This window comes from Onychostruthus taczanowskii, unplaced genomic scaffold, assembly GCF_017590055.1.
Source record: "Onychostruthus taczanowskii isolate IOZ18803 unplaced genomic scaffold, ASM1759005v1 scaffold5, whole genome shotgun sequence".
In the NCBI taxonomy this organism is placed as follows: Eukaryota; Metazoa; Chordata; class Aves; order Passeriformes; family Passeridae; genus Onychostruthus; species Onychostruthus taczanowskii.
The window spans coordinates 11,365,791-11,384,872 of record NW_024502568.1 but is presented as its reverse complement, the minus strand read 5'-3'; the positions used below and the strand labels follow the sequence as shown (position 1 = coordinate 11,384,872).

The following is a 19,082-nucleotide window of genomic DNA, read 5'->3' as shown; positions in this document are numbered from 1 at the left end:
CTAGCTTACCCTTTGAAAAATATACATTTTGTAAGCAGAGGAAGGCAAAGGTGTTGAGGCTGTGCATCTAAGCTGTTTGTCAACAAGTGCCATGCCAGCACTGGTTTATTCAAACCATGATTAATTTTACCAGTCTAGAGTCATTCTCAGCACCCAATTATTACATAATGCTGACTCCTGGACAATTTCTTGGCAGTGGACTCTACAGGCAGAGACTCTACAGTGTGGACAATGTGGTCTAGTGTTTGACCACCCATTACAAGTATACTGCATTTTTAATACTTTTCCATTTATCTCTTTGATTCTTAATTTTCTCTTAATAATGAGTTTAGCTAAAGGGCACACTGGGACAATGGTCCTGGTGGGTAATTTTCAGCTCTTGATCAGTAGCTTTGACTGACAGCTCTTGTGAAAAAACAAGTCTGCCTGGCTTATATGACAGGGCTGATTGTCTTTATTAAGATAATTTTAAAGTCTATAAAGTAACCATTTCAAAAGTGTAATTAGGAGAAACATCACTTTAGTGGTATGAAGAGTCTAAATCAGTTTTCACTTTGAGGATGAGGATTAATTGATGGGATAGCCTAGGGAAAACCACATCTGCTGCAACTCTTATATGCAAATAATGCTGTGTATTATCTAAAAAAGAGAATTCAGACCCATGATATGTCAGTTAATGCTGTTTGAAACAGTTGTCTTTAAAAGTTTTAACTAATACAATTAATACATTAACTAATAATTGTATTAACTAGTACAAATAATTACATGCTAATTTAAAAATGCAATATAAATTTTTAGGCTACTGAGGGAAAGAAAAGTGTTTCTTTAAGCAGCAATTTGTAGAGGAAGCCTTAATTCAAAGAGACCTGGACAGTATTATTCCTATTGAAAATCATGTACTGTCCTTAGCTCTGTCTTGTACAAAAGTGAGTTTATCTTTCTGCTTTGAAGTCCATATATTACCAAGAAAAACCATGTAGAAAATGACAATGATAATATTCTTTACACCCGTGAATCTCGTATACAAATTATCTTCTAAAAACAAACAATAATTTTACCCATAGACAACTTCTTTCAACACATTTTTTCCACAAACCTCCGGCAACATTCAGTAAGTCAAGCTACAGGGCCTTTCTAGGGCAGACAACCAACAGAGCATGTTTTCCCTGCTGCAGCAGTAGGACACTTCATTTTCCTTAGGGCTATTACCTGAATGAAAAACAGTTTGGGTTTGCCTATAAGGCTTTTACACTTGTCTCCTCTGAACAGTGCAGTCAGACTCTTGATAGCCATGGGTCCATCTGTGCCATAGATGAGCCCCTCTTCCCCATGGCTTAGGAGGATACAGGCAAAACAGGCAGCATCACTGTGGTTCTCCTCAGCAGCTACAAGGCAAACACTTCCGAGTCAAAAAAAAGCCATGTTTTAAATGGAAATGATATTTAGCAAATGCATTTTTCTGAGGGTAAATACACACTGGGCTCCTACTGTCAGGCATAAGAAGGAGTGGATCATCTTTTACAATGCGGTGAGTACCTTGAGCACAGGGATGCATCCTTCACTTGACTCTGAGTTTAGCCCATTGGAATCAACAGGCTGAACTCCTTATGTAATATGAAGGCTTTTCACCTAACACACAGGACAAGTGCTTCACAAGAATACTGTGCATTTCTGAACTGATGCTGGGGGATGAGGTGGGGAATTAAGCCCAGTCCATTCAGAAAACAAATCCTTCAATACATAAAATTGTATGCGTGGGGCCTAAGCAATCTGCTCTACTTTAACCCGCTGTGAGCAGGGAGTAGATTCAGTGACTTCCAAAGGTCTGTTCCCCTCTAAATTATTCTACAATTCTGAATTTTCACCTTTCTTCAGTAATTTTTCCATATCATCACGGCTTCGGTCATGGTGTATATCAACCTCAAACCCCAAGTTTTTAAAACTCTTAGCAAGGTCTCCAGCATCTTTGTCAGTGCCATTGCGTGTGCCCATTCCTGCCAGGAAACAAAGAACATGGTTGACTGCACATTACACAACTCAAAATGTTTCACGTGTTCAAAGGCAAACGTTTAAGTTTATCATTGATAAAATTAAACAATGTCTCAGTGACATGTTTTTAAAACAATCCTCTAGCAGCACTGAGAACAAATTGTGAGATTTCAAAAATAAGGCCATGTTCAGTGTTAACACATATTTTATCCTGAAAAATGCTGGCGTGCCCCCAGCACCTTGCAACACAGGAGCTCTAAGGATGATCCATCTCCTTTTGGTTATGCAGGCACAAAGCACCCCATGGAAAACCTGATGAAAAGTGTCTCTATTATACCCAGTAAAAGGATCTGATACAGAATCTTTTGGGGAAAACAATTTACTGTGCTTGCCAAGCGTACAGGAAAAATCCTACAAACCTGATTGTAGCACAAGTATTTGTCTACCTTGAAACCACATGTGGTCTGGAAGGTTAAATGCAGGAGTGTGAACAGAGCACACCTACAGCTATTAGCTTTTGTAGGTCATAGCTGCAGCTCAGGGACAGAGAATTTATAACATGGGTTGCAGATGCCAAAGTTCAAATTTTAACAACGTAGTTTTAAGCTCTGGAACAAAGGTTGAGTTTGAAGTTGGTACAGCAAGGAGACATGGTCTTTGAGACATATACTGAAAAGATGTTGAAAAGAGCCACTCTAACACAGGTGTTGGAGAACAGGAAAAGTTTTAGGAACAACTATTTATCAAAAAAGAGAAAAACATTCATCAAAATTCCATGTCCTAAAACTAGAATACTTATTGATTAAAGAAAGTGTAAAAATTCTATGGTCTGTAATGAGTAACATCAAAGAAAGAATATTACCTGTTTTGTCTTCAAAATTTTTGTTGTTTATAATAATACATTTGCCAACTTTCTTGTAATCCATATTATACTGGAATGTGGGTGTAACAATTCGGTATTGATTACTGGGAGAGGGCTTTGGCTGCTCTTCTTCTCCATTCTTCCTTTTTCTAAGTGGACTAAATGAAATTATTGTTAGTGACCAGTCACATGCACGGCCTCTTTACCGTAATTCAAACCACTCGTGCAGCCCTGCCCCATGTTTTTCCTTCTCCAATATTTGTTTTCTTCATTTACATTTTGGATCAAGGCATTAAGATCTTGTGATTTTCATGAAGTGATTATTGTGTACAGATGGATTCTGAGGTGAAATAACTCTGGAGTGAACTGCAGCCAGCAGCAGGACACAGATCCTGACCCAGAGATAAAACAAATGGCCTACATGAAGTGAGGCTGACAGCAACCTTTTGCAAACTGTTACTGGACATATTTTACTTTTACTGTAAGTAATTAATGTAAGAACAGACAGATTTCCCATAGTAGCTACTCCAGGAACATGGAGATATGCAGTTTACCCAGCTGTGTGATGAGAATTGTTTACTGAATCACCATCATCCCTAAATTTTGTGCAGATTAAGACTAAGAAGGACGTAGTTTCTACTGATAAAGGTTATAGATGTGAACAAGTCATGTGTTAATTTGGCCTGCCAAACAGCAGTCTGAACCTATGAAAAACCCAAGCACATTTCAATGTAATCACTGATACCTGAACGTTGTAGAATAAAACCTAAGAAAAAACAAATCAAACTATTATAATAATTGTGTTAATGGGTTATATTTATAAATCTTCTCTGGTTATATGACTGTGTACTGATCTTTTTGCTATGTACAGGAGTCTTACACTGTATTAGAAAGAGATGCCAAAGGATAGCACAGATTTTACTCACAGATTTAATCTAAATAAAGTATTAATATCAAATCAATTACAGCCAGCATGCACACCTGATGCACAAGCATGAGGAACTCAGCAGTACTTGCTTTTACAGGTGGACTTTTTGGTCCAAGCAGGTGGCTTCAGGTGTGGTTAAGATTTCCTCAAGCAAAACTGAAGCCAGTAAGAGCCTATAAGGAGTCTGAGTCAATCCCAGAATTATAAGCAATTTTTGGAGCCCACTTAAAAACAATGCTCAGGAAAGGGCAGAAAAAGTTATTGACACCTCTCTTATTTGTTCCAGCATCCAGCTTCCAATAGTATTTATTGCTGATGTTTGAGAGGAAAATATAGACTACTTTCACAGCACAAAGAACTGTATAATACAGTTTGGTTATAACAGCATTAATTTTTTCCTATAACCTCAATTAATTTAAGTACTTTCACTATTCTCATCCTGCCATCTTCCTAAAGAATTATTAATTTATTTGGTTCAATAATAACCTGTAGACATGAGATTGCTATGAACTGATTAAATGTTTAGATAATCTATTTTCTTACCTGCCTGATTTAACAATGGTTGTCTTTTAGCTCTAAGTGTCCTTTTTTTATTACTAAAGGACAAGACCAATAGGAATCTATAATAAACCTTCTTTAAATGATTCATCATGTATAAATGTACTGCAATTCAATTTCAAAACAGCTTCTTATCTTTGAGTGCCATCACATTCTATTCTAAAGGGCCAAATTAAATAGCTGCACCTGGCAGGCTTCCATTATACTCTTTTTACATGTGACCATCTTAATATCATGTCCTCTTTTAGACTTCCCTTAGAGACTGAAAAACAAGATACTGAACTGGATCTACTTGAGGATTATGTCTGGAAATACAGGGGTTTTTTTCTGACAAATTGCAAATATGGATATTCTCCTTGCATATGCTTCTTGAGGGCTCTGGAAGCAATAATTAAATATGCTTTGCCTCAAGAAAAAGTCTTAACCAATTCTTAACTAATTTTTTTTAAAGAATCACTCAGAGCTGTATGATGCTGATATTACATTTGACTTTCAAAGAGATTTTGGATTCTTATTTTAAGCTAAAATTTGCCCTGGTCCTCCATCACCAGGCAGTTCTTTGTGAAAGAGAGAAAAATAAATTTCAGAACAACAAATAACCACTCAGCTCCATGAAGGTTCAGTTTCTACAGATTTATCTGGCTTCAGTGATTTCCTGAAAAAGTAATTAAACAACAGTGGCTGTTAGAGACACTAACATATATATTTTCAAGGATATTTTCAAGGGGATTGTGGATTTATCTGGCTTCAGTGATTTCCTGAAAAAGTAATTAAACAACAGTGGCTGTTAGAGACAACAGGATATTTTCCAGGGGATTGCACACACATTTCTGTTTATGTCCAACCCATGAACAGCTGTCAACACTCAGGGATGGACCATTTGAGCAGTATCATGTTTGCACTGTCTAAAATGCTGGAAGTGACCAAACTCCAGCCCAGAAATCAGGCAGCCACGTTACCCCACGAAAAGCCCCACTGTCAACAGCAGCGAGGGTTAAGTGGCACAGCAATGTAGCCACGCAACTTCTCTGAAACCACTTTACTCCCAAGTTCAACAGTTTGCACTCATTCATGCAGAAATCCTCGTGAGTTTGAGGGATGCAATTCCTGCTGCTGGAATTCCCAAGAGCAGCCAGAAGCTCTGTGCCAGTCAATGGCAAACACCACAGCCAAGCCTGGGCAGCTCATTTCCCCGTTCCTTCACACACCACACTGTGGTTTTACTCTAAGGCTTCCTCCCATGATGAACAGGTTAATGAGATACCCAAAACCCACAGCATGGTCACGCCTATCACTTCCTTACTGGAAGACAATAAAAAGTTCCAGAAATCTTTTGGCATCAGTCCAAACTGAATAAATAAGGGAGCAAAGGCTGTGGATTATACTCAGCCTGGATCTGCAGTCCAGACAAGATTCTGGCTCCTGTGCCAACATAGCACAATATGGGAACTGCCTGACTGGCTACTCTGACAGTATAATGTCCAACATTTCAGATTCAACAAGCTAAATCAGACCTTGTAATGATAACTAATAAAGTTACAAATAAGTAATAATCAGGCCTTAAAGGAAATCTTCTGTCAATGATGGGCAGACTTATGACTGAAGCCTGAATCTTTTTTTCTGTATTTTGAACTGGACACCAGCTAGTAAAATGTTTACTGCTGCTCTTACTAAGCTTTCTAATTACTGTATTTTCCAAAAGGATTTCCACAGATTAGTTATATGCTTTTATAAAATGTTTTAAACTATGTGTCCTCTGCTTGATTTCCTTCTGCTTCTCTGACATCTAGTGTCTTTAATTTCCCTCTTTTGGGATTCAAACCTGCCTGGACTAAACAGAAAGTTGAATTTCATGACTGTTTACTCATTCTTCAGGTCTTAATTACAGCTGTACCATTATTCCTCACTCCATTAGTGGTCACTAATCCTTCCCTTATACAGAAATATTCTCCCCATTATTGCTGTCAGGTATTTCAAGTTTCCTCCCTTTGGTCAAAAGTTCAGAAAAACTGAAACTCCACTCTGGCACTCTCATATAGCTTGCACATTTTCACCCTCACCGTGTCCCTAAATCCAGGTCTCAGGCTTGCCAACTGCATATTTGGGAATGTGACTTCATCAAGTCTAGACTCAGTCAGCATCAACCCTGAGAAAATCATTATTACCAACTTCCCACTTTTCAAACATAAAACTAAAGTTATCTATTCTATTTATCATTTTGTTACTGAACTTTTAAATAGTAGTAAAGTTTTTAATCAGCATAAGTGGCTAAAATTCTGCCAAAGTCAATGGAGACATCTCACTTGCACAAGTAGTGGACTTGATCATCTAAAGGACTGGCACCTATCACAACAAACCTTCTTTTCTCTCATACTTGGAATAAATTATTGTTTCAACATGGTTCAAGATTTAAGGATAAAAACATCACCAACAACATTTAACTATACCTAAAGATTATTTAGAAAAAATAAAGCAGTGTCTCTTAGCAGCTGTGATTTTCTCTCCTTTGACTTCCTTTCTAGTGGCACCTTCCTCCATTCCTGCTGCTACCACACATTAGTGTGACATACCAACATATTAAGAATCCATGTGCAGGACAAAGGCTTCCTTGAGCATTGTCTTTATTCATCTAGTATTCATCTCCTCCTCTGCCTGGCTATTTAAATGACTGTTCTCTTCCAGGGAGTGTTCAAAATAAATGGTATTACAGAAGGATATCTAGGTTTTAAAGAAAGCTGTAGTCCCCTTCTCTCCCAAGAAAATCAGGGCCTTTTGTTGCTGTACTGAAAAATGTAAGCAGATTTAAAAAAATCTACAATTCTACACTATTTAATTTAAGGGAGCTGACATTCAGAGTTGGATGGAAAAAGCCACACTGATTCCATTCATTTCTATTTGAAGTAAACCCACAAAAAGAGAGAACTGTGTCTTACTCTGCTCTATGCAGTAAACTTTGCCTTTCCTTGATAAGGAATATCTCAAAACATTGACAGTTTTACTCTGGCTTCCTTCTTTTATACAATGTGTAATATAATTTTTGAATAACTGATAACATGTTTCAGATAAAAAAAAAAATTGCCCTTGAAAACATGTTGTCTTTGCAAAACATCACTTCAGGACACCTGGAGTCCAAATGCTTTCTTGGCATTGGTGAATAGTTTTATTCTAGTTTCTGTCACATTTCTCAGCCTTTCTGTTGGGTCTGGGCAGGATTAGAGCAGTGAACAGTACAAACATTCTCAGGTAATCCACTGACACCCACCAGAACTTTCATACCCTTAAGTGCTGTGGGAACAAGGTGTCTTAAACTGCAATGCTCTTTAATCTATTACAAACAACTGAGATGCTTCCCTTAGGACTTTTTGGGGACTCTATACAGGCCTCATTTGAATAAATTTCCCATTAAGTTACAATATTGTGGAATGCATGGGACAATGCATTAGTCCTAAGGCCTCTTGAGAAACTCACATAGCCTATTGCTGATTTATTTTTATGCAGTTTATGTTGCCCTTTCTGCTTAAAAACTCCCACTCTCCCTCCATTGTTGCATGTACAATATAAATTATGTTTGTGACTACTGCTCATCACAAATGCTGTTTGCTCTCCTGGGGAAAAATCCTGGACTGGACTTATTCACTTAAAAAGAGAGTGAAAGAATAGACAGAAAACAATGAAATGCAAATAAAATTGTGTTTGAATTCACAAGGCATCACTAAGCTATGTGCAGTAAAAATGAGTGTGCTGGAGATCAATTTAGATTTATTCATTAAAACAAACAAACAAACAAACACACACAGAACAGGAAACAGAATTTATAAATTAGCCAAAACAAGGTTCAATATTTTGTCCTATATTTCTACCTTAGTCTCAATAATTACTGGTCTGATCTGGGCTCCATAATTCATACTTCTGATGCTTTCTGATGATCACACATTAAGATCTCTTACTTCTAAATAAACTTCTCTTCAAACTACCAGCTTTAATACCTTAATTCCATCTAATTTCACTGTATTTAATAAACCTCTAATTACTGTACACTCTCCCCAATTTGAATTTTTTTTTAATTTTGAACCCTGTTGGCAATATCAAGCAAATGACACTTGTTAAACCTGACTAGATCTTTTTGTATCTTAAATTCTCTAAGCCACACTTTTGTTCCTTGTCAGATCTGTTTTGGTAGTGTCACACAGATTTAGAACTTCATGCAAATAACAGATTATCCTGTTGCCTTTTTCCATTAATGTTGCATCAGGTTGGCAGAACAGCAACATTTCTGGACAAGAACAGTGCATCACTACTTGAATTGTCTTTCATAAAAATGACTATTCCTTTTCTGTTAAAAATCAGAAAGCAAAAATTACATGGGATAAAGACTAAACCACAAGGTCTAGACCAAATACCAAAACTGTATTACAGTGCATTTGAAAGTGCATACTCAGGCTTGCAAATTATGTGCCATGACAGAAACTGAAGGAAAAAGTCTAATAGCTGAAACAGAAGTCTCCTGAGGAAAAAGGGGCAATACTAACTGTATAGGAGGAAGGTCAAGTAAGCCTTGCATACTTTCAATTTCCCTGTTAGCAAATGTTAGCAAAGGACTGCTGACTTTGATAGATGAGCACCAACAAAAATCACCAGTCTTTAGACAGCTATTTTAAAATATATTCCAGATAGATGTCAAAGGAAAATTGAGAAAAAATTTCTAATATTAAAGTCAGGATATTTTCCACACAATAGAAAGTCTTCATTTAGCAGAGAGAATAAAAGGAATCCTACAAAACTGCACACAGAAGTTCCCTAAAAAGCATTTAAACATAATGTCATCTACATTGCTAACCATGGCTCACAGATGTCTTACACAAAAGGCATGAAAACTGACAGCTGCAACTTAGAATAGCAAACATAAACAACACAATACCACACACAAAACCCCAGTGTTCCTAGATTTCTGTTCCCTGTCAGGATCTTGTTTCATCTGTTAAAGAAATTCAAAATTTCAGTAAACCATGCTAAGCTTATAACATGGGAGTCTGAAGTTCATATTTATTGATGATATATGAAGTCTGTGCTGCCCTTGCCTATTTATATATTGCTTTGCTGAAATGTCTAAAATTTGAAAGTCATTTTTGGGAATGAGTGGAATAAAGGGAAATGGCCAGTGTGCCTCCTGGAACACCAGAGCCCCAACAAACACACTCCACTTTCCTCCTGGGAGCAACAGCACTGCTCAGGCAATAAAATAATGACTGTAAATGTTCTCAAGGACAGGGCCATAGGAATTAATCAGCCTTCAGTATCTTTTTGAACTGCCAATTAGTTCATGAGTTCTTTAGGGCTTCTTTGGAATCAGATTGCCAGCTGACAAAACAAAGCCAGTTTGAAAGCCAGCAGAGGCAAAGCCTTTTCTCTGAATGAACCTGAAGTTAGGAACCTACTGGACAGTACCTCTTCACCTGGAAACTCACGTCACAGGCCCTTCAAATAATGGTAAACACAGTAATTTTGAACAGAAAATATTGCTGTAGCAGTATCAAAAGAAAGAGTTAGGTAAACAATGTGATTATTTCCTTTAACTTATCAAGATAATACTAGAGCTGGAAAGGACCTAAGCTATCATTAAAAAAATTCTTTCCAAGACAGGACTGACTGAGTTCATTCATCCAAAAAACCAATGTTATAATAAAAACATAGTTTTGTTCTTGATATGGCACATGAAAGAGTACTGTAACAGATTTCACAGAAAATCTGCAATATGAACTGCTTCCATTTATTTAGAGAAATCCTGGCATTTTCCTAAATTTCTTAATATCACATCCGAGAGTACAACACAGAATAAAGTATATTTATTAAGACCATATGCTAGCTGTGCTTTGCCCAATTAACTTGATGAAAGGTATTAAACAAACCAAAATCAGTTGTGCTTCTGCTGTGGAATCACTTTGGGAAAAAAACTCCGTATTTCTTGGTCTCAGTTCTTCCATCACAAAATGAAGTCTAAACAAACAGATTTCATAAAGCAATTGCAGATCATGTGGCTTCCTTCCAGGAGGAGGATAGTACAAAAACTGATGCCCCATGTTCCAACCAACTGAGCCAGTCTCAGGGGCAATCCTGGACCCTGTGCTCTGGGATGCCCCTGCTCGAGCAGGGGGCTTGGACCAGAGGAGCCACTGTGGTCCCTTCCAACCTGACCCACTCTGGGACTCTATCCAGTAATGGTTTTAAACTAGAATACTTTTAAAACTCGTATTTTGTCCATCTGTGCAATGTTTATGTCTAGAGTGTGTGGGTTAGCTTACTGACAGGTGCCTCCTGGAAAGAAAATGCATGGAACAAACCATTCTTACTGTAAAGTTATTATTTACATTCTTATTGTAAACCTTCACTATGGAGGTTTATAGTGGATCTCAGTCCAGAAACAAATTCCTAACTCTGATTACTACACATCAGTTTCCCTGAAGAGAGAGCAATGCTAGTGTCTGTATGACTATTTAACATCAACTGAAACACTGAATACATTTTCAATACCTCATTATAAGACATTTTTCAGACCCTAAGCTACTCTTGTAGCTTTTTTGTTCCATTTTAGTTTCAGATTAATCTCCAATTAGGAGAGAGAATCTTCTCTAAAAACCTGGAAAACTGAGAAACTCAGTGCAAGACAACTCACAGTATAATGAAAGAGTTGAGCTGTTTGAAAGAACAAGCCTCAGACTACAACTTCTGGCACAATTTGTAAACGTTTTTTGAAGCTCTGATAGTTAATCTAAATATGCCTTCCTGTCTTTTAAAGTATGTGTTAGTGATGGCCTTAACTAATTCAAATCAAAACCACAACTGCAATTTAATTTATTATATACAAATGAAGCAGACCAAGTGCATTGGGACTAAGCCAGCTGCACTTTGGACAAGAAGTTTCAACAGACAGATCAAATATTGTTCACATTTCACAACAGTTCAAAAAAGACAAAAGGAAAAAGAAAAGAAACAGGTAGCAGTGCCCTAGTTTTGTGCACTTAATATTTTAGGGATCACTTACAACCCACTTGACAATTTTGTGATGTGATGACTGCAAAATGGAGTTCTAAACTCTCAATCATCACTTTGTAATTGAGATTCAGCTTCTCAATTAGCTGCATTTTATCTGCCAATCAGGTCTCACAATATTGTATGCAACATAATAGCCAAAAAACATTCAAAATGTAAATTTTTACAAATAAAGAATTTTACTTGCTGAAAGGCTTTCTGCTCCTTTCTAGAAAACCTGCACATCCATACCTTCCATGGGTGTTCTGGAAACTGAAATCTTGCATGATCATACCCTAGGCACTATAATGTACATAGGCAACTGACAATTATATGCAAAAAAAGATGAAGCTTCTTCTGCCTTTCATAGTACTAAGAGAAATTAACAGGTACATAGGCATTGCTTGGAAAATGACTCAAAAAAAAGCAAGCCCTCCAAACACTAATGCTCAGAGAACACTCTAGCAAGGATTAGCAATTGCAAAATGCCAATGGAGCTAGGATTAGCTAAACTGAACAGTTTTAGGGTATAAACTCATGATTTTTCCAAACAGGTGGCAGAGAAGGAAGGATCTGAATAACATTCCACAGTACCTTGGCTCATCATCAAATGGTACTCCACACTGCATCTGAAAACAGCTTCAGCCTGTCCTCAGGAGCAAGTCTGGCGTTGTCTGGCAGTGCTAGGAGCCCACCATGCTCGGGCTGCATTGCAGAGAGAGCAGGATGCTCTGCGAGCTCAGGCCCGGCGTTCGCCTGTGTCAGCAGTGGGTCACGCTGGACTGTTCTGCTCTGTGGGGCCATTCAAACCCCCCCAGCCACCACCCTGCCAGCTGAGGTCATGCAGCCCGAGCCACCCTTGCTGACAAGCAGAAAACACTCATTCTACCTCTGCTCCTGTGTAAGAGTAAGGGAAAATAGACGTTGAGGTGGAGGTGGGATGGCATACTTCACTTTGTGTTATGTCCCTTCTGTCAAAACCTGATCCACAACATTTATAAAATGAATGTTTCTAGCAAAATAATGCAAATTAACATGCATAGTTTACAAAGCCTCTCTATGCTTTAACTAATACAACTACTTCCTACACATTTACCCTCAAACACAGTTTATTATAAATTTGGCTTAAATTTGTTTGGATTGCTCTGAAAGCTTAAACGTGATGCTACAAAATAGCTGTCCTCCAAATTCTGTATGATACAGCCCAGAGTTTGTTACAATAAAGGAAATAAATTACTACACTAATTACAAAAAGTAATTAGGATACTTGACTGTGATTACTTCAGCTACAGTTCCTGGATAACCCAGTGTTTGCTGTACTTCACATTAAAAAGGCTCTAAGGAGACTGGAAACAAATATTGACTGTGAATCAATGAGTTCTTGTAATACAGACTAAATACTATTTCAAGATACATGGGCTTTTCCTGGGAGGTAAATGCAGTAAGCATCCAAGGGAAAGCACAAGCACTGGCCACAGTTTCCACCCATTGTTAAATACTCCTGCAGTGCTCTCCAGAAGCTGAGTTCCAGATCTAACAAAAATTGCTTTAACAAAACAACAACAACAAAAACCCCAAAACACAGACACACACACACACATATGTACACAAAAAAACCCTCACCAAAACCCCAAACAAACGAACAAAACAAAACCAAAACAACCCCCGACTTAAAAAAGAGTAATAAATATGAAATATCCCTGTTGTTTCTTGTTACAACCTCTTAATTGTCTTTGTAGGAACTTTTCCAGACTATAAATTACTTCTGAAATTTCATGTTTGATGCTTTCAGGTGAACATAAACAATTGGTATTTGCCTTGTGCTAAGCAGAACAAGCAAACTCCAACGAAAATTAAAATTATACTGTGATAGATTTTGGAGCTGTGGCAGTAAAAGGAAAGATCATCACCCATTTACAGGACAAACTAAGGCACACAGTGACTTCCTCAGAAGCATTAAGGGAACATGAGGCTGAAACAGGAGGTCAGCTCAGACATCTGAGCTGCAGCCCGGAACATAACTTCAGATAATGATTCATCAGCTGTTAGTTGCTTTAAAGTAGCTTGCTATTTTTAGTCTATCTAAGGATAAAAGAGATACTTTTCTTAGCAATATTTATTTTGAAAGGTCTATTATATTGTGACACAGAAAAATGTGTAACAGAACAGACAACTCTGGAGAACATATGCATCTGCATCAGTGTGAAACTGTTCTCCATAAAAGTTCTACCTGAAAAGCAGCTTCTTTTACAAATCAATATAAAAATAAACTGTTGGTATTCCCCATACAGGCATTTATGGGCTGGACTTGGTGATCCTTGTGGGTCCCTTCCAATTCAGAATGAATGTGATACTGTGAAAAGTGGATGGAAAATAGATCCCAAAAGACAGAGGAACAACATAAAAGCTTAGAAACAAAGACAACTTTCTACACCTGTTACAACTCCAGACCTGAGGTTCAGCTGAGGATGAATCTCAAAAATGAGTATTTATTCTCTGAAGGACAAGGTTATTGGTGTTGAGAAATATGGCTGTACTGAGACAAGGGTCATGAAGTTAAAAGAGACAGCCTAGGGTAACATCTTTGTTTCCCCACTTTGATGTCCTACAACCCAAATAAACACTGTACACATGGAAAGAAAAGGTAATATCCATGCAACGTTTTCATCTAAATACTAATTTACAAATGTGGTAGATATCTTAACAATATAACCAACCATTGAACTACAGAAGGTGAGAGGCACACTGGCATTTCCAGGAAACTTTCAAATTACTCAAAAGTCTCAAAGTTTAAAGTGGTGTGACTTGACAGAAATAAATATCTGACAGATATTTAGGATTTGCAGTGTTAAACAGCTAAAATATTCTTGGTGACTACATGCACCACAAAACCTCTGAAATTTCTCAGTGGGGTTTTCTTACAACCCATTTAATGTGTCTGCATTGAGGGCACTATAGAATCACACACTTTCATTTGTAAGTAAGTATTTGTAAAGATTTTTTAGTAGATATCTGTTTTTTCTGTTTCCAGATGAGAAGGGGAATATTGACTGTAAAAGAAGACAGTAGGGCTGGAGCAGATAAAAGTAACCAGATGACAAATGGTTCTGTACAATTAAATTAGGATAAAACTGCTACCTAGATACTACTAATAACAAAACTCTTCTGCACTGAAGCTCACGAGCAGTCAGGATTTTCAACAGTGCAAATGCAAGTCTACCAAGCCTTGGGAATTTCTGGATGCAGCTTTAAAAAAAAACAAAAAAAACCCAACTTTAATTAGGATTAAGAGAAATCTTAGCTCTACTTAACACAGTGCAACTGCAATTTTATTCCATTTCATGTTCCATTAGCTTTCCTGGATGCTAAAATGCATTTGCTGCTATCAATCATAAAAATCAAAAGATACCAAATGAAGTTATTAAATCTTCCTGCAGAGAAGCAAGACTATATTTAAAGCCTTGAAAGTGTCAAAGGAGCACACATAGCATAGTAAAAAACCCCAAACTCGTGTGGGAAAAAGTCTATTAGTTAGCTAAAAAAATAAAATATGCATTTGAAATCCTTAGTTGAATCTTTTTTTTAAACAGGTTTTAAACTTTTTTTGGTGCACAGCCCTGCCAGAATGTGCAAGGCTGTGCACCAAAAATGTGCCTGTGCACCATTTGCTTTCTGGAACATAACTTTTTGCTCAACTACAGCACAGCCGATTTTTAGCTCTTTTCGCAGTACACAAAATTAATCCCCTCCTGCCATCTAGTGGCTAAATAAAAACCCGGCTGGCATATTTAATCCAAAATTTCTTCCAACTCTTTTCCCCACTGCACAGTTTTTCTCACCAACATTAGCTAAGTATTAGCACTTTTCTAAAGAGAAGGAAATATGTAGAAGGTAATTCCCCTAAGTTGAGGTGTCAAAAGAATCTGCCCATCCTGGCTTGTTCTGAGCCTTGTGGGCTCCTTGGTGCAGCAGCCTCACAGACTTCTCACAGAGAAATATCTGTAGTGAGTAAGGTTTTAATTTATTTCTAGTTACTGCTGCGACAAGGCAGATCTCCAGTCACAGCCAGAGTGGCAAATTGGAGCTGTGAAGCTACTGGAAACAGCTGGTCTTTCTGCACAGCTTTGAATGTGGCTTCTCACTGCTCTGCTCTCTCAAATTAAAATTAACGTGCTTATGTAACATCACAAGTTACTTGCTTTCCCACTGAACTCACTTATGCTAAGCAATAGTACATGAAATGCAGTGAAGAATTTAATTGAGAGAACTGCACAACTGGTAAAAGACTGGGTGGATAAAAACAAATAAAAAGGGACAATAAAATCATAGTCATTCCAAAGCTTTCTGGACACCTTATTTAAGATTTCTTCATGCTGCCAAAATGAAGCTTTGGCAATCAAGACAGAGAGCCCCACTGGTTCAAGTACAAGTACGTCTAGCCTGGTACCTGGTACTGACTAGGAGTGAGTCTGAAGAAAGCAAACAAAAGAAACTGGATACAGAATATATTCTCACAGAGTTGTGACTGAGGAACATCTTCACCAAAGATTTTAACATCTGGAATTTTCTTCCACACATACATTTAATCTCTTCTGAATTTACCTAAAATCTTGACATCTGCATATCCCCTGGGTACAGTGACATTCTGTACCATGTTAAAATTACATCTTAACACTTCTTTTAAACCTACTGCATGAACTTTTCATTGGATGTACCCTAGATTCCCTGTGAGGCACAAAGGGTGATCATTCTCCCTTCACTTTCTCCTTTATCACAATCATAGTTCAGATCAGATCCCATTTGCCTTTATCCTCTCACATTCCTCCCCTACCTTCCTTCAGACCAAGGACTTTTAGTTTCTGTAGGACATAGACAGACAAATACCTTAATTGTCAAGCACCTCATTCCTCTTTAACAAATCACTATTTTCTTCAAGAAACTCTGTTAGATTTCTCAGAAGTTTTTTTTTCCTACAAAATCTAAGTTGAATTCTCTAAACTGCATCATACTTAATCTGTGTAATTCTTTACTTCTGAAGAAAAATGTTGCAAATTGCATCTTCAAGGAGTTCCCAAAAGATGAATGCCTCAAACTGATGAATAGCCAAATTATTTGAAAAATTTCTTATTGAAAAAGTCATAGAAATGCTGATTATTGCCTTTTCTTTGGCAATTATTAACTTTGAGTTGCACAATTTAGTAATAGTATTAACATATCACCTCTTATAAAGAAGACCAAATTAAATATCAAACCACACATTTTATAAAGTTGGAAAGAAACCTTTGAAAAAATATTTGACAAGATTTAGAAACAAATGTTACATTTGTCTATTTGTTAAAATTAATAATACACATATGCATCATGAAACATATTTGAGGAATGATAAAATGAGACAAAGTACAGTGATTTGCTTAACAGCACATCAAAAGTCTTCTAAGACTAAAGCATCTTCACTTCTCTCACAAATTTGTTATCCCTATTAAACTCACAGAATAAACAGCAGAAATAAAAGTATATTAGCCATGTACTCTCTGAATTACATTGCTCACTTTAATGTAAATTTCCAATAGTAAAAAAAATCGAAACCTCTCTGTAAATGCATTAGACTTTGTATCAAATATCTCTTGCAAAATCTCACTAAATCCAATGTGAAGTAGCCATTTGCTGACATTCAACAGTATTTATACACTTTGCATGTTCATTTTTCATCTTTTGCAATTCTAATCACATTTATCCAGTGTTTTCAGGAGTACAGATGAGCAGTAAATAGTTCTTGCTTCCCACTGCTTTAATGAAAGTAAGCTTATGCTTCAGTGAGACTACTATGCTTTAAAATGAAAGGCTTTTAATGTGTTCTGTAAGGGGTTACATCTCTAGACTTGGTGAGGCTTCTTTGTGCTACAACCTAGATGGCACATCCAGGCTTTAAAGTAACTTAGACAGTCAGCAGGGGATTCCAGTGATGCTGGAGATTAGCTGAGCTGAGTGCAGTAAAATAGATAATTAATGGCATATTCAATTCCCAGCTCCACCAAAGGTCAATGTTTAAGATGTGCGACTGTAATTGATGCTAAATGAACTTGGTGGTCTCTTAGCTGCCAAATAAAACTTATGGGAGATATTATAGGTTTCCCTACAGGGGATATTACAAAGAAATGTTTTAAGGTACAGACAAGATACATCAAATTCATACAACATAAACCACCTTTCTATGCAGACCACCAATAACATTGTAGACATTCCAAACTGAACACCAAATCAAGCCTTTTTATGTTTCTTTGATTAAAAGGGTACCATGGCAGCTGATACAAGAAGAAGAACAGGAGTACAAGTAGGAACTTACTTTCCAAAAAGTGAGAACCTGCTGCTTCTGTCTGGCCTTGCATCAATTACATCACAGCCATCTTCATCATCTCCCTCTCCAGCAGGGAGATCATCATGCTGATCCTCTGACATCTGCAAATGAAAGTACAAGAATGTAAGTGTCCCTCAGTGAGCACTGACATTTTAGAAATACTTCTGAGAACCAGATTATTTATGGTCTGGTTTATAGAAGATACATTTGAGGGTTTTAGTCAGTTTCATTGCATACTTCTTCCTCAGGAAAGAGTGGCTACAGATTTCTGGTCCTGAATTGCTGTGGCATTGCACGTGTTCAGCCATCTCTATCTTCTTGTGCCAGTTACCAAAAGGAACTCATCTAACATCACTCTCAAAAAAGCAGATTACAACAAAATCAAAAATAATTCTATGGTGAAAGATCACAGAATCATAGAACACAATCATAAAATAGAAGCAGAATATTCTGAGTTGCAAGGGACCCCTGGGATCATCGAAGTCCAACACCTGGCCTACACAGGGTAGTCCCAAGTACCCTGCCATGTGCCCAAGGGAGCTGTCCCCATCACAGAAGCAGTTCCCAGATGGCTCCCCATGGTCTGGAAAGAAGCAGGTTGGGATGAAAGCAGGGCTCCTGTGTTTTCACTTGCATATACATAGTCAGATGTGTGTAAGTGCAAGAGTCCTGTGTGTTTCCTATGGGTGGTTTTAATTTCACCACCGAGCAATAGGGAAACCACAGCAGAGCGACCTGTGCCAGCTCAGCGGAGAGAAGCGCAGGGCACACGCAGGACCTCCCCTCGGGGTGGGACGCACTGAAACATCTGTCTCGGCCTCCAGACTTCCACCAGGAAACCAGCAGTGATTCCTGCCCCTTCCCCATAGTTAGGCAGATTATATTTGCTTCTATCACCCATTTACTGCGAAGAGCAGACACGCTTACATCGAAAACCACCGCAGCAGCAGCTCAGAGGCGCACCAGCGGCTCCATGGCTGCACCACCCGGCCAGGGAGCAGCACTGGCAGAGGTTTGGGAGCTCCCCGAGAGTAAGAGCAGCTCCCAAAGCCAGGTCCAGCCTCGGCTTTGGGAAACACAGACACACACAGACACACACAGACGCACAGACACACACACAGACACACAGAGCAAGCAGAGCGCGCAGGCCGCGGGGGCTGCCCGGGCACAGGAAAGCAGCAAGGAACGGGAACCGCGGGCAGGAGAGCAGGGCAGGAAAGCAGGGCAGGGGCCGGGCAGCGGGCCCGGGGGAGGCAGGGGCAGGGGAAGGGCTGCGAAGGGCCCGGGGCTTGCCTTGCTGCTGGGTCCGGCCGCGCGGGAGCGAAAGCGAAACTTAAAGGGAAACTTAAAGCGAAAGAAGCAGG

The 19,082-nt window shown here is 38.3% G+C and overlaps 1 protein-coding gene across 1 annotated transcript in view; it reads right to left on the bottom strand.

Annotated features, from left to right (window-relative positions):
- The window catches only part of CASP7 (caspase 7), a 21,590-nt gene extending 2,508 nt beyond the window's left edge, over positions 1-19,082 (bottom strand). Inside the window, exons 1-5 of the mRNA XM_041415915.1 lie at positions 19,012-19,082; positions 17,707-17,819; positions 2,852-3,009; positions 1,866-1,994; positions 1,210-1,385 (exon numbers count right to left, since the gene is read on the bottom strand). Coding sequence (XP_041271849.1) covers positions 1,210-1,385; positions 1,866-1,994; positions 2,852-3,009; positions 17,707-17,819 — 576 coding nt within the window. The 5' untranslated portion in view covers positions 19,012-19,082. The remainder of the gene's footprint in view (positions 1-1,209; positions 1,386-1,865; positions 1,995-2,851; positions 3,010-17,706; positions 17,820-19,011) is intronic.